The 26,458-nt window shown below is 42.5% G+C and overlaps 1 protein-coding gene across 1 annotated transcript in view; it reads right to left on the bottom strand.

Moving 5' to 3' along the window:
• Positions 1-1,797: 1,797 nt before the first annotated feature.
• Gpr143 (G protein-coupled receptor 143) overlaps positions 1,798-26,458 on the bottom strand; it is a 29,608-nt gene continuing 4,947 nt past the window's right edge. Inside the window, exons 3-9 of the mRNA XM_051142128.1 lie at positions 26,211-26,305; positions 18,081-18,173; positions 14,899-15,008; positions 12,738-12,846; positions 9,644-9,761; positions 8,733-8,970; positions 1,798-1,874 (exon numbers count right to left, since the gene is read on the bottom strand). Of these exons, the coding sequence (XP_050998085.1) occupies positions 1,798-1,874; positions 8,733-8,970; positions 9,644-9,761; positions 12,738-12,846; positions 14,899-15,008; positions 18,081-18,173; positions 26,211-26,305 (840 nt within the window). The remainder of the gene's footprint in view (positions 1,875-8,732; positions 8,971-9,643; positions 9,762-12,737; positions 12,847-14,898; positions 15,009-18,080; positions 18,174-26,210; positions 26,306-26,458) is intronic.

Below are 26,458 nucleotides of genomic sequence, written 5' to 3'. Positions count from 1 at the left end.
AGAAGTGAACCAGACAGAACCAGCTGAAATCAAGTGGCAGGGCTGGCCACATGAAGATAACAGACAGCAATCACACTCTCACACTCGACACCCCTAGAAACACAACCATTGTTGCCTCTCAAAGCAGTCTTGTCTACTGCCAACATCCTCTGCAGACGTGCCTCTACAGCCCATCGCTTGAGCACCAACTTGCACTTCAAGAATGTGGAGACTCCTGGGATTGGTTCTGTTTACATGCATCTAGCAGCAGTGGAGGCTGGAACACCAAATGGTTACCTCTGACCTTTTAGAATGATGTAGGAGGGAATACACATATAGGAGATGCTCCTGGTGTTGCGGGCAGGGGTGGGGCTCAGACGGAATTCTATTGAGATTAAAAAATACAGTTGCCTCCTAGGAAATCTCTCTTTGGCATCTCCTCCAGAACACTGAGCAAGGTGAGTGTGGTCTCTCAAGGAAGATGGACCAGCATTACCCAAAAACCACTAGGCAGCAGCTACCAGCACCAGGGTCACACTGTTTGTGCAACTTTGTGACCCCCAAAAGTATAAATGCAAGTTTCACTACCTTTGGAAAATGCAAAAGAGTCCTATTGTAGCTGAATGCAGTAGCACACACATGTAATCCTAGTACTCCCAGAGGCAGAGGCAGGGAGAGCTCTGTGAGTTCAAGGCCAGCCTGGTCTACAAAGCAAGTCCAGGACAACCAAGGCTACACAGAGAAATCATGTCTCAAAAAAACAAAAAAAAAATTAATTAATTAATTAATTAATCCTCCAGCAGACAGCATGGGGGATGCCACAAGGTAGAACTGTCTGTGATGTGCTAAGGAAGTATTTGTTGCTTTTCTATAAACATACCAGGATGGCTTTTAACCCATGCATGCTGCAACATTTCTGCAAAGAACAAAAGGGAAACCATGTGTATCTGTGTGTGTGCATGTTGTATGCATACAGATAGACAGATGGTTAGATTTTTTTTTCCAGATAGAGACATGGTTAGATTTTTTTCCTCTTGTTTTTGTTTTGTTTTGATTTTGGGATGAGGGCTTAGTAGCCCAGGGCTGGCCTTAAATTCCTCAGGTAGCTCAGGCAGTCTGTGAACTCAAGGCAACACTCCTGTCTCAATTTCTCTAGTGTTAGTGTTTCATGCATGAATCACTGTGCCCGGCTACCTGTATCTTCTTAACTGAGGGAAAGGCAAGTGAGCACACAGCAATGATCATAGATCCAAGGAGTTCTTAGACTATGACACAGCACAGGAGAGACAGTTCTACTAAAGAAATGATGCACCCCCACCCTAGTGAGACTAGATAAAGACTTGCTTCATACCTCCCAGGGTTCCACTCCCAGTCTGTCCTGTTGGACTTGTCTGTTTTCTGCACCATCCAAACCTTCCAGAAGACCACTGGCTAGAGGCTATTTGGACAGAATCCAAGTCAAAATGGAGTTAGTCACAATTACTTTATTTAACTATTTTCCCAAGGACTTGGATCTAGCACTTAGCATTACAGCTGGCCTCCGAAAAAGTCCAAATGGTAATTAAGAGTCAAGAGGTGACATTGAATGTTCTAAAAGGAATTTTCCATTTCCAAGATCTGGTGTGTTGTTTCTCCTAGCATAAAGCATATCTTCAGTGAGCTCCACCATGGTGACCACAGTGGGATTTGGAGGATGCTACATCGCGGCAACACTGGTAGGAAGGAAAGCAAGGACACAATCCAAAATGATGAGATACTTAGCCTTAAAAAATAGGGCTATCTGACCCCTATCCCAACCCTTCAGAGGTCCCCCTGGACTTAGGAAACGGAGTCAACTTCCTTTATGTTGCAGGAACCAGTTGCAGTATGGATTTCAACAGTGCTGGCATCAGAACCTGGGGAGGAAAAGAGTAGATTATGTTGGGGCTGAGGTTCTAGAAGGCTTTCTATTGTTTTCCTGGCACAGGGTCACATGTAGACCAGCCTGGCCTCAAACTTAATATATCATCAAGAATGACCCTGAGCTTCCAATCCTCCTGCTTCCCCTTCCAAAGTGCTAGAATAATAGATATGTACCACCATGTTTGTTTTATATAGTACTGGGGACTGAACCCAGGGCCTCTTGCTAGCTAGCCACACACTGTACTAACTGTGCAACATTGCCAGCCCCTAGAAGGCTTTCCTTCACCTTCACAAAATGTTGCTAGTATTCAACAACAAAGTGAGATTTTTGTCTTTGTTTTTCTAGGAAGGAAGGAAGGAAGGAAGGAAGGAAGGAAGAAAAGAAGGAAGGAAGGAAGGAAGGAAGGAAGGAAGGAAGGAAAGCTCTTAGTCAAATCTTAGCGTCTAAGGCCTCCTATTATGCCTTTAATCTCAGCATGAGGGAGGCAGAGGCAGGCAAATTTCTGTGAGGTTGAGGTCAGCCTGGTATACATAGCACGTTCTAGAACAGCCAGGACTACATAAAAAAACCCTGTTTCAAAAAATAATTGGCATCAATATTACCTGTGTGTAGGTATAAAAAGAGAGGGAAAGGAGAAAAAAAACTCTACATCACCCACTACTACATTTAATCCATTCATTCAGAGGGGGAAAATGAAATGAACCCTACAGAATCATTTCAGGCCTCTGACACATGACTCCAGAGGAAATGTGACAGTTTAATTAACATGGCCCTGGAGCCCTGGATGTGTCCTGTGGGATGCACAAAATAGAGTCCACCCATGGGAAGTTGTGACATACAGAATGGGTCCTCCTGACTAGTTACCTGTACTCAGCTCTTGGAAGCCCCCAAAACAAAGAATCTAGCCAGGCAGTGGTGGCACATGCCTTTATAGTCCCAGCATTCAGGAGGCAGAGGAAGGCAGATCGCTGTGAGTTCGAGGCCAGCTTGGTCTACAGAGTGAGTTCCAGGACAGCCAAGGCTACACAGAGAAACCCTATCTCAAAAAATAAAAAAAATAAGAAAATAAGAAAAGAAAGAAAGAAAGAACTATGCTCTGTAAAACTCCCTCTCCTCCTCACACACAGTGCCACCAACTTTTACCTTGCCTCTCCTGTCCTTCAGCACATGGGAGCACCCAAAACAATCTCTCCATCTTTCAAGGACTGTAATTTAAACACATATAAAGATCCAACACACAGTAGCACTTGCTTGACAATGCTTTGCCAAGCCTTGTTCTCATCCTTGTTCTGATCATAAAACTGAGGCCCTGGATATAATGACTGAGTGGCAAACGATAGTTCTCATATGATGACATAGTGCACAAGTCCAAATAATGTCTAACTTATTTTGTGTTCCTTTCATGAGAAGCTGACCTTTCTCTCTGGCCTTCATGACTGGAACCTGTGAGAGCGTGAGAGAGCTAGCTATGCTTTGCTTCTAAGAACCATTGATAAGCTTTCTTCAGAATAATTAACTTTGTAACTTATCACATTGTCTATTTAGTTTCCAGCTAGGAAGCTCAAAAAACAAAGGAGTCACACGCTTTAAGCAGTCTCATGTGCCTCACTTCACCTGGCTTTCCTTGGATCTCATCATTGTTCTCCAGTCCTGTTCTATTTTCTTACAAATCAATTTTCCCTTTGTTATAGAATATGGCATGACTTCCAGACAGCAGTCACAACACAGTAAAAAGGGTGGGAAAGTAAGCTCAATAAGCAAGATAAAAATAAAACATTCTCATCAAGGGTCACCCTGCAGGTCTACTTAATCACTTGACTAGCACTCCTTCCTTCCGGGTAGCAAAATCCTTTGGAACAAACAACAGACTTATTCTTTTGCTCCCAAAATACTCAGGAGCACTGGCTCTGAGCCAGGATAGAAACTGGATATGGAGAATTCACAGACGGAAATCATGGAGCAGAAGGGCCTTTCCCAGTATGCACGGGCAAACAGCCTCTAGGCCCCACCAATGCACCTTGCTTACTTCTGCAGCCTCTGCTGTCACCCCTATCATCCCTCAGGCATATTGAGCAACTTATCTCTCCCCTCCTTCTAAAGGCACGGTCTTGCCAAAGGCCATCCCACAGCTCTTGTTCTACCTGCAAAGATTCTCTTAATTTTCCTGTGACCCACTGGGTGGTAGTGGCACATGCCTTTGATCCCAGCACTCGGAAGGTTGAAGCAGGCGGAACTCTGTGAGTTCGAGGCCAGCCCAGTCTACAAAGCGAGTCCAGGACAGCCAGGGCTGTACAAAGAAACTTTGTCTTGAAAAACCAGAAAAGAAAAAAATGAAACAAAAATTTCTCTCATGACCCTCTCTCTTGTGTATTATTTCAATCTCAATTCAGGATGTTATGTCATCCATTGAGAAACTTCTCGATTTCCCTATCAATAACCAGTACCCTACCTCTCTGTAATTAGTGGTTCCTATTCTTAACAAATTAGGCATTGAACTCAGACCCTTAAACATGTTTAGCAAGCTGTTTGCATTGGAGTTATATCCCTTGCACCCAAAACAGTCTGGCTCACAGTATTTCTCACCACTTGGATATCATACTACATAATTACTGTGGACTTTCTGTAGTTATTTTCTTTCTTCCGCTAGAATGGCATACACAGTAAGCATACTGAGTGGATATAGTGGAGGCCGATGCCTCAATAGCAGTGAGATAAGCCCTTTGAAGCTGGAGCAGCATTAAGAATGATGACCTAAGGAGGACAGAAAGAACAACCGTTTGAGCAGAGGCAAGCACTATACTTCCAGCATTGCTCTAATACACATGGGCCACCCGCTGTGGCCTGTTGGAGAACCAGCAGACAGAACTTCCCCAGGGGTAGATGCAGATGAATCTGAGATGATAGTGGAGTGGTCCAGACCAAGCAAATGCGATCCCCTCAGGGAATCTAGGGAAGGGAACAAAGGAATGATGTTTGGCCCTAGATCCCACAGCCAGGCTCTGATTTGAGTGTGGGTGCCATTGTGAGTAATGGAAGACAACCATCTGGCTAGAATGGCCAGGCACCATCTGGGAAGGCTTTTAAGAGCTTCCAGAATAGCACTGCTGCAGGAGAGGTTAGCTGAAGGGACTTGAGAACATTTGATTCTCACAGGGTCACCCTGTTTATGAACTCCTCTTGGGTGCGTGAGAACTCATGTGGGATTTTTGTGGTTTTGTTCAAAAAGACCCAGCTGGGTATTATAAGGTGGCTTGTGATCAAGGTCTTTGCTGAGGATACTCCCACATGACCTCACACTTGAGGACAAACTCAGAGTCCCATGGCTTTGTAAAATGTCTGGTCTTTCACTCTCTACTCCCAGTTCTCCGTAGAGAACAATGACGTATAAGGACTTTCTCAAAGCCAAAGCTGCACCAGGGGTGGTGGATCAGGCCTGTAATCCCAGCACTCGGGGAGGCAGAGGGAGGTGGATCACTGTGAGTTCGAGGCCAGTATAGTCTACACAGTGAGTCCAGGACAGCCAGGGCTACACAGAGAAAGCCTGTCTCAAAAAACAAAAACAAAAAAGCCAAAGTTGCACAAATAAAGACACCTAAGCTTAGCTTTAGCTGTCCTAAATCAGACAAGAATTTGAGCTGTGGAGTCTAGAAAGCCTGAGTGTCCTGGAGCCATGGATCTCCATGAAGAGAAGGTATTGACAAAGCAAGACTCAGGAGACAGAGCCACATGGTGGTGATACACACCTTTAATCCCAGCACTCAGGAGGCAGAGGCAGGCAGATCTCTGTGAGTTCAAATCCAGCCTGGTCTACAGAGTGAGTCCAGGACAGCCAAGGCTACACAGAGAAACCCTGTCTCGAAAAAAGAAAAAGAAAGAAAAAAAAAGACTCGGGAGACACTTCAGCATGGCTGCTAAGCTATTGACTAGTTCCCTATTCATGCAAAGACTGTTGACCTCCAGCAACCATGACCTCATGACATCAAGCAACCCCCAAGAATTATGTTCTTCGTCATCACAGGCCAGAACCAAGCAATGGTGAAAATAGTTCTTTTTATGATGTAATAATATTTTATTAGATGGGTATACACCCTTTTTCAGAAACCTTGAAAGCTGGACCAAATTAATATCTCTATCTCTATCTCTATCTCTATCTCTCTCTCTCTCTCTCTCTCTCTCTCTCTCTCTCTCTCTCTCTCTCTCTCTCTCTCTCTCTCTGTGTGTGTGTGTGTGTGTGTGTGTGTGTGTGTGTGTGTCTGACTTTTCAAGACAGGGTTTCTCTGTGTAATTGACCTGGCTATCCTAGAACTCTCTTTGTAGATCAGGCTGGCCTCAAATTCTCAGAGATCCATCTGTGCTTGCCCCCACCCCCATCCCCGAGTACTAGGGATAAAGGTGTGCATCACCACACTCAAATAAACCTTTCCTCTTAAAAGTTTCTTTCCTTGGGGCTGGAGAGATGGCTTAAGAGCACTGACTGCTCTTCCAGAGGTCCTGAGTTCAATTCCCAGAAACCACATGGTGGCTCACAACCATCTATAATGAGATCTGGTGCCCTCCTCTGGCACACAGGTGTACATGCAGGCTGCACATTATCTGCATAATAAATAAATAAATACATCTTTTTTAAAAAATTTCTTTCCTCAACTGGGTGTGGTGGTACACATCTGTAATCCCAGCACTCGGGATCCATGTATGCCAATTCCTGCATAGAGTCAACATACAATATGGTGGTGACTTTATCTTAGGAGCCGTTTTAAAGGTTTCTTTATTGTATGCGTATGAGTGTTTTGCCTGCCTATACGTACAGGTCTGTGACCACAGAGACCAAAAGTGGACATCAGATCACCTGAAAGTGGAGTTACAGGTAACTGTGAACTGCCATGTGGCTACAGGGAACCAGAGACCTCTGCAAGAGCAGCCAATGCTCCTAACCTCTGAGCCGCATCTCCAGCCCTCTTAGGAATCATTTTAATTTCGCTATTTTCAGGATAAGGAAATGTAAACTTAAGACCTTCACCAGACCTCCATTTCATACTTTCACAGGAAATGTTTTCAGTTAATTTTTCCAACTTACTCTGTGCTTGAAGAATGCGTCCAAAAACAAACAAACAAACAAAAATCAAACAAACAAAAAAAAACCCAACCAAATAAAAACCCTCTAAACCGACACATAATAAAATAAATAAATAAGAAGGGCCTGATTAATGCTGTTTGAGGCGGGGGAAGTAGGGTGCAGGGACCAGATGTAATAGGGTTCCTCATTATTGTACGATTTTATTATAGTGTCAAAAGTGGCTCTCAGCTCTTTTGAGCTGCCAGGATAGGAATTCAAACACACACAACTAATTCTAAATGCAACATCTTGTCTTTTGCTGCAGGTTCTATCAGTAACTTGGCATGCTGACACCAGTCTGAACTTGTATGTCCCTGTCCTGCATGAACTACTGGAGCTATATCAGAAGCCTAAAGGCTGGGGTGTGGTTGGTATTGTGGCAATAGCCGGGCTTGAATGAGACCCTGGGTTCCATTCCAGCACAGCTAGAAAAAGAGTAAGAAAGTCCCTAACCACACAGTTTCTCTGTCTTTTAGGTTCAACCAAAAGGGTTTCTCTGTTTCTTCTAGAGCTCCCCACCACAACCATACAATACCACGTCAGGGCATCAGTCATGGATTTATCTACATGTTTTCTGAGGCAGACTTGTCCCAAGAAAGAACCTTCTTCCACATATTTAAACAGCAGGAAAGGAAAAGAAGGTAGAACTCCTCTAGCAAATTCCACACATCTTTTCTCAAAATGTCTCTCCTTCTAGCTTGGTATAAACTAAAGTAATTTGATGGGATTGTGTGTTCCCTTTGGCTGTGAGTGTGTGCAGAGTGTGTGTGTGTGTGTGTGTGTGTGTGTGTGTGTGTGTGTGTGTGTGTGTGTACATGGATGCATATGCATCCCAGATAACATGTGCAAAAATGAAGGATTTTTTAAAGCTTTTGCAAATGACACATTTTTTTCTGACCCAGGGGACACTCCCCACAGAAGATATTTGCTGATGTGTAAAGTTTTGATTGTCACACTATAGTGAGCTGGGATCAGAGAGGCTGATAAACACTAGAGTGCACAGCCCAGCCTGCAGAGTGTAGATGCTGCTAGCCAAGGATAAGGTTTGTTGTTTAGATTTATTTTTGTTTATGAGTATGTATGAGTACATGTGTTCAGGTGTCCACCCAGACCAGAAGAGGGCATCAAATCCCCTGGAGCTGGAGTTACAGGTGATTGTGGGTCACCAAAATGGATACCAGGAACTAAGCCCCTGAGTGTTTTTAAACCTTTCTCCTTAGACTGCCAGAAAATTATAGCAACCAATTAGGTGGACATGGTATATTCCTGTAGTACTACCATTCAAGCACCTGGAGCAGGAGGACTGAATGTTAGAGGCTAGCTCTTGTTTCATAGTGAGACTTTATCTTAAAAATAAATGAGGAACTGGAGAACAGACTTAGCAGTTAAGAGCACTGGCTGTTCTTCTAGAAGAGTTGTGTTCAATTCCCAGCACCCATATGGCAGCTTACAACCACCTATAACTCAAATTCCAGAAAGATCTGACCCCACCTTTTGGCTTTCATGGGCACCATGTATGAATGTGGTGTACAGACACACGTGGAGGCAAAACAACCATACACATAAAATGAAATCGATTTCTAAAGAGGAGGATATAAATAAAAAATGAAAAGATGTGGAAGAGAAAATACTGTATAGTAACACGTAGAGGTTCCTATTTGCAATTCCCTTCTTAATGAAAGACTTCCAGTGAGCTCTGGGACTCTGCAGTTCACCTCCCTTGCAACAGGACATTACCTTCAGACAAAATGCTCAGCACTTCATCAGAAGTGTGCCCTGCGACACAGACCACCTTCCTGGGGTTTTCATGGGGCTCACAGGAGCCCACAGGGGACTGGTATGTGCCCTCGGTAGCCGAGGCAGTCATTGCTTCCCACTGAATCACCATCTTTGGAGGGTGGACATCCAGGTTGCATCCTGTCCAGCCATAGAAGGCCAAAGACAAAAGAAGTCCTTGGGCTGGATTCAGTATTCCCTAGGAAGGAGGGCAAAAGGACACATGGAGGTCAAAGGAACATAGAAAAAGTGACAATCTTCGGTCACCATAATGATAACTTCCATCCTGGTGTGCCAGTGTTCCTTTAAAACATCCATACACATAAAATTAAATAAATAAATCTAATTTTAAAAATAAATAAGAGTAACAGTTTGGTACTGTTTAGCTTCAAATGCTTCCTACTCTAGGCCACAGTGACTTAACAGAGATTGCCTTATTTTTATTCATTCATTCACTCACTCATTTTGCAAAGCTGAAGATCAAACACAGAACCTCTTAAATGCTAGGCTCTGCAACCAGGCCACATCCCAGCTCTAAAGCCTGTTTGATTAATACAATGAGTTAATCTAGCTTTGCAGAGCAGCAGAGTGATAGAAGTAGTCCAAAAACCTTGCACATTTACACATTGTACTTTGAATGGTTTTTTCTTTCTTTTTCCTTTTTTTTTCAAGACAGGATTACTCTGTGTAATAGTCCTGATTATCCTAGACTCACTTTGTAGAACAGGCTGGCCTAGAACTCACAGAGATCCACCTGCCTCTGCCTCCCGAGTGCTGGGATTACAGGTATATGCTACCATGCCCAGATGATTTTTTAATATTGATTTTTATTTTTTTACAACAAGAAAAAAATTCAGTCTGGATTGGCCTACCATAATAAACCATGTGGTCCTGGCTGCATTCTGGATGCGTTTCAGAGAGCCTCCATGGATATCTGGTTGCATTTCAAGGTAGAACAAAAGACTTTCATTGATGATATTGGACAACCAACTAATGGAAAGGAAATGGTTCACAGGTGAGGAAAGCACTCAATGATATCCACAGTGACTTTCACTATGGCCTATATGTACCAGTTCTTGGTGGCAACATGATCACTTCTGGGGGAAGAAACTGAGTTGACACCAAGACTTTAATTCAAACACAATTCCTTCTTTTAGTCTAACACACCTCAGCCCACCTAGTAGAAACAATCTACATCACATCAAGGTGTAAAAGTTTAGCCTTGTGTCAAACCAGAAATCATTCTCCATAAAAGAGGCAACTTTAAAACTTCTTCCTTCCTTCCTCCCTTCCTTTCTTCTTTCTTTCTTTTCTCCTTCTTTTTGAGAAGTAATCTAAAACGTTGTTGTTGTTGTTTGTTGTTGTTGTTGTTTGTTGTTGTTGTTTGTTGTTGTTGTTGTTTGTTGTTGTTGTTGTTTGGAGTTTTGAGACAGAGTTTCTCCGTGTAAGAGCCTTGGCTGTCTTGGACTCACTTTGTAGACCAGGCTGGCTTCGAACTCACAGAGATCTGCCTGCCTCTGCCTCCCAAGTGCTGAACCAAAAATGCTATTTGGGTATTTTATTGGAATTTGTGTGTGCTCAGAGATAGATAGGGCTAGGGGCAGAGTAGGGGGTGGGGAGTAGTCAGAGGACTTCTTTAGGAGTCAGTTCTCTCTTGCCACCTTCTGGGAGGTAGGAATATAACTCATGTAGTCAGGCCTGAGCATAAGCACTTTTACTTGCTGAGCTATCTTACTAGTCCTGTGGTGGTTTGGATGAGAAGAGCTTCTGTAGACTTATAAGTTTGAATACTTGATCCCCAATTGGTAGAATTATTTGGGAAAGACAAGGAAGTATAGACTTGGAGGAGGAATGTCACTGGCAGTGAGCTCTGAAGTCTCAAAAGCCCAGGCCATCCTCAGTGAGCTTCTTTGCTTCCCTTTTGTGGATTGGGAATTGAACTCTGAGCTGCAGTTCCAGTGTCATGCCAACGTGCCTGTGGCCGTGCTTCCTGCTATGGTTGGGATGAACTTCTATTCTTCTAGAACTGTAAGCCCGCAAATAAACCCTTCCTTCAATAAATTGCCTTTGCCATAGTGTTTTATCAGAGTAGTATAAAAATAACTAATACAAGTACTTATGTGGAATTTTTAAATGTCGGTCTTGGTGGGTCCCTGGAATGTGAAGTAACAAGGTGACTGTATGACCAGCTGTAGATAATTTAGGAGGGCATTTAAAGAAATGTCCTCATTTCAAGTGAATTAATACCACAAAGATTTGCCATGTTCTGGATGGTACTGGCTCATCACTGTTTTGATAGCAACCTTTTTGTTTGGTTGGTTGCTTTGGTTTTCTTTTCTTTCTTTCTTTCTTTTATTTATTTATTTATTTATTTATTTATTTATTTATTTATTTATTTATTTATTTATTTTTGGTTTTTCTAGACAGGGTCTCTCTTGGATGTCCTGAACTCGCTTTGGAGACCAGGCTAGCCTCGAACTCACAGTGATCCACCTGCCTCTGCCTCCCGAGTGCTGGGATTAAAGGCATGCGCCACCACTACCCAACTGACAGCAATCTTTTTACACAAGTTTTTGGTTTTGAGGGGTGGGTTGTTTTGGTATTTGGTTTTTTGAGATAGGATTCCTCTGTGTAACAGCTCTGGCTGTCCTGGACTCACTTTGTAGACCAGGCTGGCCTCAAACACACAGAGATCTGCCTTCCTCTACCTCTTGAGTGCTGGGATTAAAGGCATGTGCCAGCATGGCAGCTTTACACAAGTTTTTTTTTATGTGTTTTCAAAGTATCTACCACAATAATTGGTGCAAGACACCAATGGTGGTCACAGAAGAAGATAGTGGCTCTGATTTTTCTCTTCCATCTAGTGAGCTGAGCTGTTACACTGAAGACCCAGGAAATCTGGAAACAAGACTAAGACGGATGGGTACAATTATATACTTGTGGCCAGTCAAAAGCACGTACTGCTCTTGCAGAGGAGTACCTGCCAGGTGCTTCACAAATGTTGGTACCTCCTGGGCACAGTGGCACATGTTTTAATCCCAGCACTCCAGAAGCAGACATATGTCTGAATTCCATGCCAGCCTGAGCAACATAGGGAGACCCTGGCCCCTTCTTAGAAAACAACAACAACAAAAATGGTAATTCCAGGGAGATCTTGGCATCCATCCTCTTCTGGTCTTCATGGACACCAAGCAGACACATAGTGCATATACTTGTACATAGCCAAACTATTTATATACATAAAAAGAAAACCATAAATGCTCCTTTATTTGACTATCCCAGCAGTAGGACGAAATACCAGGTGCATATGGCTTAAATATTTGAAAACTGAGCATGTAGCTGGCCATGATGGTACATGCCTGCAATCCCAGCTCCTGGAAAGGCAGAGGCAGGGGAATCACTGAAAATTCAAGGCCACCTGGGTCTACATTATATATTCTGAGTCAGCCAGGGATATATAGTGAGACACAATCTCAAAACAGTAACAAAATAGAAAAAGAGAAGACTGAATCTCTTTTTAAAAAGAAAAAGAAAGCAAAAACTTTGAACACTTCTTATTCTCAGGGTTTGATTAATAATTGTCATAAAAGATTTTATAAGCCAGGCATGGTGGCGCACGCCTTTAATCCCACTACTCGAGAGACAGAGGCAGGCGGATTGCTGTGAGTTCAAGGCCAGCCTGGTCTACAAAGTGAGTCTAGGACAACCAAGGCTACACAGAGAAACTCTGGCTTGAAAAAAACAAAAAACAAACAAAAAAAGATTTTATAAAAAAAATATGAGTTCTGAACTTGCTAAACTATGCTTTCTTCATTTCGTTAGGGGATACTCTGCGTTATCTCAAAGATTTCCCTTCAGATTCTTTGCATTGCAACTCTCAAGTCACATTTGGAAAGGTAAAATGGGAAGTTGGCATATTCCTCTCACTAACACTACCAACAACAATAATACTAGACAAAAGATTACCACGAAATTAACACCAGCATTATTTTGAAAAACCGGGTCTTGATCACGGCTCCCATCAGTCTCTCATTCTCTGTGTAAACACCTTTTCTTCCTTTCAGTAAAGAGGCCACTGGAAGAATGTAGAGGAATGTCAGACAACATACATGGTTCACCTTAGCTCCATAACAGAAAAAAAAAAGCAGGAGATATGAACCCTTTCATACAGCCAGAAGAGCATGAAGCAAAGCCCATTACTGACAGCCATTACAGTGTTGCACTTGGAGTCATCATACACACATGTACCTGTATACATATATACACACAAACATTTCTATTTGAAATAACTTTTGATGTGTGTGATAATGGGAATGAAACCTAGGGCCTCATGTATGCTAGGCAAGTGTTCTACCACTGAGCTCTAGTTTACCTTGACTTACTGAGCTCAGAGAATTGCAGCATACTTGTAGGTTCTCCTAGCTTTTCCCCTAGTGTTAATAACATCATGCTGAGATATTAACACTGGTAATTTATTAACTGAATTCTTCATTTTTTAGTATTTTATTCAAATACTATATTTTAAGGGTTTATTTTATCCATTCTAAAATAATATACACTTATTAATTCTTCTAGAGAAGAATTAATGACCCATGGTACCTCCACACAGATAAAACCACTGGAACATTATAATGTTTGGCTAAGGTCTTTCCATTGCTTTGATAAAAAACTACGTGTATGTAATTTTTAAAACAAAATTCTATATTTAAATGCAAATAAGAAAAAATTCATCCAAAGACAATAAATTCCTATTACTAATAATAGACTTTTTGTTGTTGTTGTTGTTTTGTTGTTCAAGACAGGGTTTCTCTGTGTAGCCTTGACTATCCTAGACTCACTTTGTAGACCAGGCTGGCCTTGAACTCACAGTGATCCACCTGTCTCTGCCTCCCGAACACTTTAATTTTAAAAAAAAAATCTATAACCAAAGGCTGGAGAGATGCCTCAATGGTTAAAAGCACTTGCCGCTCTTGCAGAAAACTGGAGTTTGGTTCCCAGCAACCACATGGCAGCTCTCAATCACCTGGAACTTCAGTTTCAGGGAATCTGATGCCCTCTTTTGACCTCTACATGCATGTAATGCACATAAACTTAGGTACAAACACACACATGCATACACATAAAAATAGTAAATAAATATTTTTCAGTTCAACCCATTGTTGGCACTCCAGCATAAAAGTATAATATTTAATGTTCTATATTTAAAAAACACATAGGAAAAGATGTACCTAAAGTGTCAATAGTTTGTCACTAGTGACAACCCCTTTAAACACTCTCTGTGTAACAGCCTTGGCTCTCCTAGACTTGCTTTGTAGACCAGGCTGACGTAAAACTCACAGAGATCCACCTGCCTCTGCCTTCTGAGTGCTGGGATTAAAGGCGTGCGCCACTGAGCCTGTCCATGACTGCTAAATCTTAAATGACTTTCCTGTGAAGGCCAATGTGGAAATGCCTTAATTCACATTCTGCCCCAGAGACACACAGAAACGTGAGAAAGGTAGGCACTCACTCCACCTCACAGTCACTTGAGGAGGTGGTAGGGCTGGGACACTGGTCTCTAGTCCTAGCTGTAAAAGCTATGTCCTTCTGCTGACTCACTACCTCCCTCTAATCTCATTTCTTTCACTGCAATGGATTCATTTCCTGTGTTTCAATTCCTGTTTCCTGCACATCTGAGAAAATACATAGCCCAAATGAGTGCATAGGAATGACCAGACATTGAGGCCCTGCCTCATCCCTTTCCTGCTCTGTCTACTTCTATACTGCCTCTATAGTTTTACAAAGTCACCTTTAGGCCCTCCATGCAAAGGACAGAGTCTGGAGAAGCCCAGCACAGAAGTGAAGCCTCAACCAAATTCATGGTCTTTTTTTTTTTTAACTCATGGTTTTTAGCTAAGCAAATGTCAGCAAAGAACAGTGTCGTAAATAGGTAAATAGGCTTTCACATTTTCACTTATTAAACATAGTCAGTTTGTCCAACTGTATTCTGCTCAAGTCTTTGAAGAAACATGAAAAAGGTCAATTGTCATGTGTAATTCCAGATGGAACAGCTGTATTTTTATGTGTACCCAAAGCATGCAGATGTACTCTGTGTCCATATATCAAGAGTAATTCTCCCAGGATTTACCTGCAGTCACTGTCTTGTGAAACAGGATCGGGTTGGCCACAAGGACAAGCAGTAGTGGCAAGTATATGGTGACATAATGAGGGATGGCATGGTCCAGGCCCCTCTCACACCTTAAAAGTGGAATATAAAAAAAAAATCTCCTTTAAAGAAATGCTTTGGCTGAGATGAGCCACTTACCTGAAAGAGCTAAGAGGCTAGAGCAGGGAGGGAAAGGCGTCAGTCTGCTCCTGCCTGTGTCCAGAGAAAATCTGACTCATGGCTCCTATCTGAAAACAAATAATATATTACAGGATGATGAAAGAGATGGGTTATATTTCTGTCTCATAAATAAGGGAAGTGATAGAGCATTCCAGTAGGGAGAACCTGTTAAAGGCCCACTGGGAAAACAGAAAGATGTAAAAAGACATTCTGGAGTGGTAGGTTCTCTGCACTGGGTCTCTACATTGTTAAAAGCACACAATTCAAGTGGAGGTGGAGACAAAAGAACCCATTTAAGTACTAGGCATTGAGTACTTGTTACATGGCCTTGCCCAGTAACATGATAAGATGTACTCCCTAACCTTGAGCAAGACAGAATCTCAGAATATAGAAGTCAGGGAGACAGAAGCAGGCAAATCTCTGAGTTCCAGGCCAACTTGGACTACAGATCGAGTTCCAGGATAGCCAGAGCTGTATAATAGAGAGACCCTGCCTCAAAATGAGATTTTAAATTAAATATGTTCTCATTATCAAGGGTAACAAAACCCTCAACAGTTCTTTTCAGGGCAACTAATGAGGATTTCTACAAATTAATCACAGAATTTGTTGGTCACCTTAGAATGTAGTGGAAGACCATGCATTCATGTTATAAAGGTAGGAATTAGAGCTGAGAAATGGCTCAGGGATGGAGAGCACTTGTTGCTCGTACAGAAGACATGGGTTCAGCTCCCAGCACCCACATATTACAATCATCAGAGGATCCTGTTCCTTCTTCAGACTTCCTCAGGCACCAGGCACACACATAGTACACATACATACATGAGGCAAACCACTCATACACATAAAATATTTTTAAACTAAAAAAAGAAGGTAAGGACTAACAGCTCCAAGAAGAGACTTGATACCCTATGAGGATATACAGGGGGAGGTAATCCCCGTCAGGAACAGTCATAGGGGAGGGGAATAAGGGGAAAATGGGAGGGAGGGAAGAATGGGAGGATACAAGGGATGGGATAAACATTGAGATGTAACAAGAATAAATTAATTTTTAAAAAAATTTTTAAAAAGAACTAACAGCTATGACACACATGATGTGGGAGAAAAAAATGACTGAGAAGAAGTGAGAAATAAAGGCAAAGTAGGATACCAGATAGATAGCTCAGGCACAGAGAGGTCAACAAGCCCCGATGGTGCCTATTTCTAGTACAAAAGTTCTTCTTCATCTTTGAAGGATAAATGTAGTCTGGAAAAAGTCTAGGCCAGTAAGGGAAACAAGAGAAGGGAAAGAAGTGATTCTGATAGAAAGGCAGAAAGAAAATGGCACATGAAAGTGAATGGGTACCTAAAGAACATCCATGGTTCCAGAACATGGGTAGCACAGGACTAAGAGAGAATAGTGTATCAAGACCTAGTCCAGGGGGCTGGAGAGATGGCTCAGCGGTTAAGAGCACTGGGTGCTCTTCCAGTAGGTCCTGAGTTCAATTCCCAGCAACCACATGGTGGCTCACAGCCATCTATATTGGAGTAGGATGCCCTCTTCTGGCATGCATGTGTACATGCAGATAGAGCACTCATACACATAAAAAAAATTTAAAGATTTTTTTTGTTATTATGTATACAGTACTCTGCCTGCATGTATATCTGCAAGTCAGAAGAGGACATCAGATCACGTTATAGATGGCTGTGAGGCACCATGTGGTTGCTGGGAATTGAGCTTAGGCCCTCTGGAGGAGCAGTCAGTGCCCTTAACCTCTGAGCCATCCCTCTAGCCCCATAAAAAAAAAAAAAAAAACTTTTTAATTAAGTCTAAATCTGAACCATCTGCCCAAGGCATTTGAGTATCCAGGGACTCCTTGCAGGCTCTGAATCAATGGAACTCTCAGGCTCACAATTTTTTTTCTGGGAGTTTCCAGATCCCACAGGGGAGCACATGAGAAGGAAAAGACTTTTCAGTTGAGTGTATTCTACTATAATAGATATAACGCTGTTGTCTGTCCTTTATAAGTTCTCCAGAAATTAGACTGTACAGTGGACCCGCACATTACTCCCAGAGAATACTCGTAGTGGCCAAGTTTAAATGAGAAATGTCCCCGGCAGGCTTAGTATTTGAACACTTGTTCCCCAGTTAGTAATGTTGTTTGGGAGTTGGTGTGTCCCTCCTGGAGGAAGTATGTCGCAGGGTGAACTTTGAGAGTTTATCAACCTTCCCCTACTTCCAGTTCACTCTCTGTTTTATGTTTGTGGTTAAAGATATGGTTTCTTGGCTTCCAGATCTTCCAACCACAGCTGCTCCTTGTTGTCATTTGTCCCAGGCATGATGGACTCTTGTCCCACTGGAAGAGCAAGCCCAACTAAACTCTCTCCTCTTTAAGTTACCTTTAGTCATGGTGTTTTATCATAGCAACAGAAAAGTAATTAATAAAAAAAGGCAATACCAAAATGAAGACAGACATTCAGCTAAGAAACTGAAAGTGGCCAGAAAAGTTCTACACTATGGATCAGCAAACTTATCCTGATGGTTCATATATTTCAACTTCATGGTCTCTGTTGCAACTTCTGAACCATGTCTCTGTAAAGCAAAGGCAGCCACAGACAGCACATGAACAAGTAGAGCTGTGAGCCAATGTAACTTTATTCATAAACATAACCAAAGGGCAAGATTTGTCAGGACGACTCTGCTGTGCTGAGCGCTGGTTTACACATTCCTAAAATCACAGAGACACTGTCTACCTCTGTCTGTTTTCCACATAAATTGAGAGTGTTCATCCTTAGACCTTGAGGTTTTATAAATATCTTTATTTGTGGGAAGAGGATGATCCCAAGGCCTCAAGCATGTTAGCAAAATTCTCTACCACTGAGTTACATCCCCTAAGCCCCACTCATCTTTTTCCAGATGGATTTATCTATACAGCTTTTCATTCCCTATTAGGGGCGCATAATAGACCAGAGATCTGGGCACTATGCTGCTGGGTACTGGGGCTTACCTGGACACAGAAGGGTAGTAAAGCATGACTGCTCCCTCCACACAAAGCAGGACAGCCAGGCCCCAGGCCATGATGTGGTACAGCAGGATGGTGCTAGAAGAAAACACAAGAGGAGTGGCCATAGCTCAGAGGGACACAGGGCTGCCCAGTGGGAATGGCCAGGTTAAGTTCTGTATTGCCTAGATCTTCCTGTGCTGTTGGTGAGGGGGTTGTTGAGATTAGATTCTTGTTTTTTCAATTAAGGTGAAATTCACATCACATAAAGTTTGTTATTCAACCATCACAACTATCTAGTTCCAGAACATTTTGAGCACCATAAAAAAAAAGACCTTGTTCCCATAAGCATTTACTACCATTCCTTCTGGCCCTGAGAACCACTAAAATGCTTTGTTCTATGGAATTGTCTGTTCTGGATATTCACACAGATGATAATATGTGGAATGGCTTTTGTGTATTTTTTTTTCACTCAGCATGTTTCTCATGGCTAAGTAGTACACCATTATATGGGCAGACCGCATTCTGCTCCTTCATACACTCACCAATGGAAAATTAGACTGTTTCTATCTTTTGGCTACTATAAGTAGTACTGCTGTGAATATGTGTGTGTGTGTGTGTGTGTGTGTGTGTGTGTGTGTGTGTGTGTACTTAAGTTCTTTTTTCAATTTGTGTGTATGCACACATGTGCATGTGGGGTGTGTGTGTGTGTGTGTGTGTGTGTGTGTGTGTGTGTGTGTGTGTGAAATTGCTAGGTTAAATGGTATTTTCATGTTTAGCCAGCATACACCTCATAAATAACAGTCAGTTGGTCTATGACCCCAGCCCCTTCATATTTAATTTTTGGGTTTTTTTTTTCTTTCAAGACAGGGTTTCTCTTTGTAGCCTTGGCTGTCCTGGACTCCAGTGGTAGACAGGTTGGCCTTGAACTCATGACTATCTGCCTATCTCTGCCTCCCTGAGTGCTGGGATTATAGGTGTGTGCCACCGTGCCTGGCTCACATTTAATTTTTGAAAGAACCAAATTCCCTTTGTCAACAGTGAACATTGCTTTTGCTTTTTTTTCTTTGGTGTGTGTGTGTGAGTGTGTGTGTGTGTGTGTGTGTGTGTGTGTGTGTGTGTCTGTGTGTGTCTGTCTGTGTGTGTGTGTGTTTTAAAACTGAGGGTCTGGAGAGATGGTGCAGTGGTTAAGAGTACTGACTGCTCTTCTGGAGGACCCGGGTTCAATTCCCAGCACCCACATGGCAGTTTACAATTGTCTATAACTCCTGTTCCAGGAGATCTGACACCCTCACACAGACATACATGCAGTCAAAACACCAATGTACATAGCATAAAAATAAATAAATTATGTTTTATAAAACTTGAGGGTTCACTACGCTGGCTGGAATAGCACTGAACTCCTGAGCTCAAGTAATTGTCCTACTTTAGCCTACCAAGTGGCTGCAACTACAGATACACACCATTATGTAACTCTGGCTTTGATGACAACCACCCTAATGGGGGTAGCTACTACTTCTGAGATTCATTTGTAATAAAACCGTAAGAGAAACAATGCCATATGTAGAGCCCTCAGGCAGCACTGTCCAGTTCTCATCTGTTATGATTTGAATGTCACCAGGAACTTCTAATGTAAAAGTGATGGTGAAAAGTTAAGAGATGAAGCCTTAAGAAAAGGTTAAGCCTTCTGAAAAGTGATGGGTTTCAGTGCAAGATTAGTAATTTTGATCCTGTGGCAATACATTGTGCTAACAGTGCATGGGACAGTGAAATAAATCACTTACTTCATGGACAGGAACAAGTGAGAAAGAAGGAAGGGCCTTGATCCCCATGGAGGGCAGGCTTCAGATGACCTGAAGACTTCTCACTAAGCCACCCCCTGGAGGTTCTACCACTTCCCAATTATACACTACAGGAACAAAGCCCTTAACACATGGGCCTTGGAGAGACAAGATCCAAAGTACAGCACAATTGTCATGCCTGTTTCTCTTGACCCTTCATATCCACCCAGAACATATATGCTACACACTATAACATGTTTATAGGGGTAAGAGGAAAACTTGAGGTAGGTGTTTCTCTCTTTTCCAGGAATCAAACTCAGGTCATTAGGGCTCATGACAAGTGACTTGACCCACTGAGCCATCTTGCCATTTAAGCCATCTTCTGGCATGCAAGGTATATTTCTTTTTTTTTCTAAATACTTATTTTTATTCATTTTATTTCATGTATTTGTGTGAGTACCTGCATGTATGTATATGCACTAAACTCATGCCTGGTGCCCAGGAAGGTGGCTGTAAGCTACATGGAATTGTACTAGTATGAATCTTAACTTTCAGTGGTCAAATGTTTATGGAGCAAAAGTTGTAGGAACAGAAAATCTAAGAACAAAACAAGTCTCTTTTCTGAATAGAAGGCTATATTCTCAAGAGGATGGCATCATACAAGTAATGACTAACCCCTAAACACTCAACTAGACAAACAGGAACAGAGGCTGAGAAACCCAGTTCAGAACTGTGATCATCCAAAGCGGATCAAGTTTATAAGTTAAGTGGCCTAACAATGTGGTAGGCAGGGCATGGTCCCAGTGATATCCATGTCCTGATATCTAGAATCTGGAAAGGCCACAGATGTGATTGAGTAGGGACTTTTTGAGATGATCTCAACTTAGATTATCAGGGTAACTCAATGTAATCATAGGAATCCATAAAAATACAGGAACTTTGGGCTGGGGTACATATAACAGTACCCCTGTCTCAGTAAATAAATAAACCATGCCTGTAATCCCAGCACTCAGGAGGCAGAGACAGGAAGATATAGGTGAGTTTGAGGCCAGCCTAGTCTACAAAACAAGTTTCAGGATAGCCAGGGCTACACAGAGAAACCCGGTCTTGAGAAACCTAAATAAAATAAAATAAGTGTAGGACTAGAGAGTTGGCTCAGCACTAAGAGCACTGGGTGCTCTTACAGAGTACTCAGGTGTGATATCCAGCACCCACATGGTGCCTTCAAACCATGTGTAACTCCAGTTCCAGGGAATCCAACACCTGTTCTGGCCTCTGCGAGCACATGATGCACAGACATACATGCAAGCAAAAACACCCACACATAAAATAAAGAAAGAAAAAAAACACCAAAATTTCAAAACATAATAAGGTAAGTGTTGAAGTTTAAAACACTAAAATCTAGAAAAGGAAAAAAAAAGGCTTTTTTTTAAAAAGGGGAGGTGGGAAGCTACAGAAATGCTTCAGTTAAGAGCACATACTTCAGTTCCCAGTAGTTTCAGAACTGTCTGTAACTCCAGCTCTAGGGGATCTAGGTGGTGCCCTCTTCTGACTTCTTCAGGTACCTGTAGTCACATGCATAAGCCCACACACAGATAACATATATATATACATAATTAAAAATAAATAATAATTCTGGGAGTGATGGCACACACCTTTAATCCCAGCTCTTGGGAGGCAGAAGCAGATGGATCTCTGAATTCAAGGCCAGCCTGGTCTACAAAGCGAGTTCAGGACAGCCAGGGCTACAGAGAGAAACTCTGTCTAGTAAAAACATAAATAAGTAAATAAATAATAAGCTGGGCATGGTGTTGTACATCTGTAATCCCAGCAATCAGAAGGCAGAGGCAGGCAGATCTCTGTGAGTTGAAGTCCAGCTTGGTCTACGAAGTGAGTCCAGGACAGCCAACGCCACCCAATGAAGCCCTGTCTTGAAAAAAACCAAATAATAACCAGGTGGTGGTGACACACACTTTTAGTCCCAGCACTAGGGAGGCAGAGACAAGCAGATCTCTGTGAGTTTGAGGACAGCCTCATCAACAAAGCAAGTCCAGGACAGCCAAGGAAACCCTGTCTCAAACAAGCAAACAAAACAAACAAACAAAAAAAAAAAAAAACAAATAATAAATAAATAAATATAGTGGACATCTTGGGTGGAAATCAGACAAAGGGTGAAATCTGAAGGTTCAAACCAAGAATCTTTGTCTCAGGACCTGGTGGAGATTAGACATCACAATTTCTCCAGGCAAACCAGAGAGCTTTCTTCTTCCCTCCTCTGCACTCCACATTCCAGACATAGCTCACATTCCTGCCATATCCTTCCTTTATCCTTATGACTGGGCACATCCACCCAGTCCTACCCTTGCCACACAATCCCCCAGATTTGAGGACATGGTCTTCCACGTGTGCTGTAACTCTGGAGATTTAGGCCAACACAAAGCCAGCTAGCTGATGCCATGGAGGAGTGGTCAGCATTCAAATAGATGCTTCTTTGTGATTGAGCATGTCAGGCTCCATCAGTCACACACACACACACTACCTGTCATTCAAGATTCAGCAGGACCCCTAGCAAAGCACATTCATGTCCATTTGATGTTGGGGTCCATGCAAGAGGAACAGCAAAACAGCTCTAGAACTCATGGAATGCAGCCCACTGGTTAGCAAACCCACGATGTGTGTGTCTCAGCGAGGCATAACCCAAGAACTACACGTCCTGAGGACTTCAAGCGAGAACTATGCGTCCTAAGGACTTCATGCGAGAATTATGTGTCCTGAAGACTTCATGCTGTTATGGAGCACAGCTCTGCTTGTTATCTTTGCGGTCCTTATAATCCCCTTAATATGCAAATTGTGTGAGCTCCCAGCCCCTCACTGGGCAGTGTCATTGGCATACTCAATAACAATGCTTGATCTCTTTCAAGCACTGCTGCTGGAGCAGATTAATGGTTCAACCACCATCTCTGAAAACAACCTGCAGATGTAGATTGCTAACAATGATCGTCACCCTTAGGAAAGATTTGGAAAAATAGAGTGTTGAACAAGGTTAGGTAAAGATGTTTTTGCTAGTGGCTCTGACATAGGAAGTCTTAGGGGAAAATTAGATTGTTTAGCAAAGTAAGGTGAAGATGTTTTTGCTAGTGGCCCTGATGCAGGAAATCTTAGGGGACAATTGGAGTTAAGAGAAAGCACACTCTTATTATTAGCAAAGCTAGGGACTTTTTGAGGTTGGCAAAACAAGAACAATGACCCATAGCAGTGTTGGCTGACGTGACTCTTTCAAGGTGGGCTGGTGACTGAGATGGCAATTGATTTCCTTATTCTATTTTTCTGCCCTCGGCTTCCTGATATGATTTAATAAAACCTATTAATGAGTAGATGAGCATCTTTAGGGCTTAAGGTAGAAACGACTGATTATTTTTATATAGGAGTTTAGATTTGTGATTCTTTTTTCAAAGATTTATTTATTATGTATACAATGTTCAGCCTGCATGTGTGCCTGCACACCAGAAGAGGGTATCAGATCACATTATAGATGGTTGTGAGCCAGCATGTGGTTACTAGGAATTGAACTCAGGACCTCTGGAAGAGCAGCCAGTGCTCTTAACCTCTGAGCCATCTCTCCAGCCCAGATTTGTGATTCTTTCAAGATCTTTATAAGATTAATTCTTAAGATAATTGATTCCTTCTTTGTAGCCACAAACTGCAGCCTGCCAGTAAAGAAAAGCTGGCTGAGAAATTCCCTTGCTTGCTTATACTCTGGTAATAGGTAACAAGTTGCTTATGTACAAGTGTTTGTGCATTCTTAGAAATAACTTGTTATTCATGTTTGTTCCTCACTCATAATACATAAAACATTTGATCACGTGAAGGTACTGGGGAACATGATTTTCTAATGTATATCCATTGTAATCATTTATCTATAAAGAGACAGAATGTAAACACAGTGGGATTTTTGTACTCCTTGAAAGATTTTGTTGGGGTATATAAACTGTGAGAAGGATAAGAAAATGGAAAAGGAAAAGGATAAGAAAACGGAAAAGAATATGGATGAAAATAAGATAGTAATGAAAAGAAGAAAAAGAAGCAGCTTGTTGAAACCTATTTGCTGGAGTCTGTGTTACTTCATTGTCTAGTATAAGAGAGAGAGGTGGGGGAGAGATTCTTTTCTCTCCTTCTTTCTCTTTCTTTTTTAGATGCTTGCCACCCATCCGTGGAAATCCCCACTAGGAGCCCTCAGCCCTAGCCCCAGCTTGCCACCATCAGTGGAAGCTATTGCTGGTAACTATCAGTTCTGGCCTGGAAGGTTGCCCTCAGAGAAAGCCTACAGGGTCACCAGGCAGCCAGCCATACGATTCACGCCCCACCTCAGTTTTCCCCAGTTGATATCGAAGCTGGACTTCGATAATTGGGGATTCTGACTTTGAAGATCAGCTATATGAACAGAAAGCATGCTCATAGAACACAGCAGGAAACCAGGACCTACACTAAACAGGAAAAGAAACAGCCTGGCACACAAAGCTTTGAGAGAAGAACCATTTTGTACCAATTGTCTTGGAGAGCACAAGGAAGTGATCCTAGCATGTTTTGCCTCCCACATTGTAGCTAGTTCCTGGAGTGGCCCTTGCCTGGCCTCCCAGGGGCAGGAAGCTGGAAGGGAGCACATCAGCAATGTGAGTCTTGCTAGAGGTCTAGGCTGTATGGAGACTCAGCTACCTCAGAAAAGCTCTCTATAGGGGAATGTATTGTTGATGACAGCAGGCTCTGCTCATCCTCATCTTCAGCCATACTGGATGCATTTCCAGAGTGGTGAGTGAGCAGTCCAGGATGTAAGACCAATCAATCAAGTATAAGGACATCCACACTTTCATTTCTTTTTGCAACACATTCCTACTATTCAGCCTGAGTTGACCTCCAACTACAGATCCTTCTGCCTCAGTGTCTGTGGTGCTCGAGATTATTCAAATGTGCCCCATGGAAAACCACACTCTCATTTTCTTACAATTAGCAGTACCGTCCACCCAAGGACTTTTCCAGAATCTCAAGTCCATCTAATATTGTTTGAAGTCCGTATATTCCACACCAGGAGGGAGCCACAGCGAACAGCTGAAATTTAAGCTTTACATCTAGCTTACTGACCTTTCTTGGGATTGGATTTAAAGGAGAAAATACTCCTATGCCTGCCCAAAAAAGCAGGTAAGTGCTGGCAAAATCTCAAAGGACATGGGAAGTCTAGCCAGCCATGTTTGCCACGTTGGGCCCCTGCCCTGGAGTTCAGCAGGATACATCTCCCCACCAGCCTCAGTCTCTCAGTGGCCATCTTCAGAAGCAGCTACACCCACTACCCTGGACACCACCAGCAGCCCCTTCAAAGGGAAAGCCAGAGGCTATGGAAGTCACACTCCCAGGCCTGGCTCATTTTCAGCCAGAAAGGCCACTCCCATACTTTGCCCAAGGCTCCAAGATGTAGGACTTGTACTAAGCACCAGAGTGAGATTCAGTCACTGTGAAAAACAGGGACCACCATTATCTTTGCTGTGTGCCTGGTTTCTCTGTAAGAGGGAGCCCACTCCATTCCTCACAGGCACGTATCTTAACTCTGAAAACATCCCCTTGAAGAGTTTCCTGGACTTTGTATCCCATGCATTAACTTTCTACATGCTAGGGCATCCTCAGAAGCTGAACTCTGACCAGAACATTCTAGATATTGACATCACAGAAATGTTTACATTTACCTCAAAATTAATGTCAAAGGCCTTGAGTAGCAGGGGACAGAATGAGAGCCCAGATAATAAACAAAGCATAAAATTCATGTGGGATGACATGGAATGAGGGGGCCCTCACATAGTATTCACTTCTAAATCTCACAAATATTCAATTTACCCCCCACTTTTTTATTTGTTTATTTTAGTTTAACCACTGAAATTGAACCCAGGGGCTTGAATACGTATGTTCTTAACTTGAAACTCCCAACAGCCCCTAACTACTTAATTTCCCAAGTTACTTAACTTACAAGGTTGTAAGAATCTTGATGTTTTGAATTTGCCAGTGGTTATGTTACAAAAATGAGCTGTCAGCTGAGAATAGTACAAATCCCTGTAATCTAAATGCTCAGGAGGCAGAAGCAGGAGAATCCTAGGCTCAATGCCAGCCTGGATTGCGTAGTGAGAGCATGTGTCCAAATAAATGTTATTATAAAAATGAGCAGGCATAGATACTTCTGCATGGAAATCCAACTGGCAGGTTGATGTATGGTGTGAGCCATACTGCAAAGAACCTTTGAATGACCAATAGCACCCAAATTTTACTCACAGAATCAGGAAAGACATCGTTGTTTATGTCTGCAGTCAATAAATACCTCAATCCTGCTGATCTCCTGATCACCAAGTACACGTCAACAGCATAGCAGAAGAGCCACCAGAGGCAGGCACTGTACAACAGCTGGATCCACATCTATAATCAAGAGGAACTCAGCATTAAAGATTCTAGCAGCATGCATGAAGTGTTCTACTCATGCCTGAAACGAGGGCCATCTTCAGGTTTGCCTGGCAGCATAGGTAAACTATCCCATGTGGACACATCCTCTGGGAACTCAGGATGGCTGGG

This window comes from Acomys russatus, chromosome X (genome assembly GCF_903995435.1).
Source record: "Acomys russatus chromosome X, mAcoRus1.1, whole genome shotgun sequence".
Taxonomy (NCBI): domain Eukaryota; kingdom Metazoa; phylum Chordata; class Mammalia; order Rodentia; family Muridae; genus Acomys; species Acomys russatus.
This window is presented reverse-complemented; position numbering and strand designations above follow the sequence as displayed.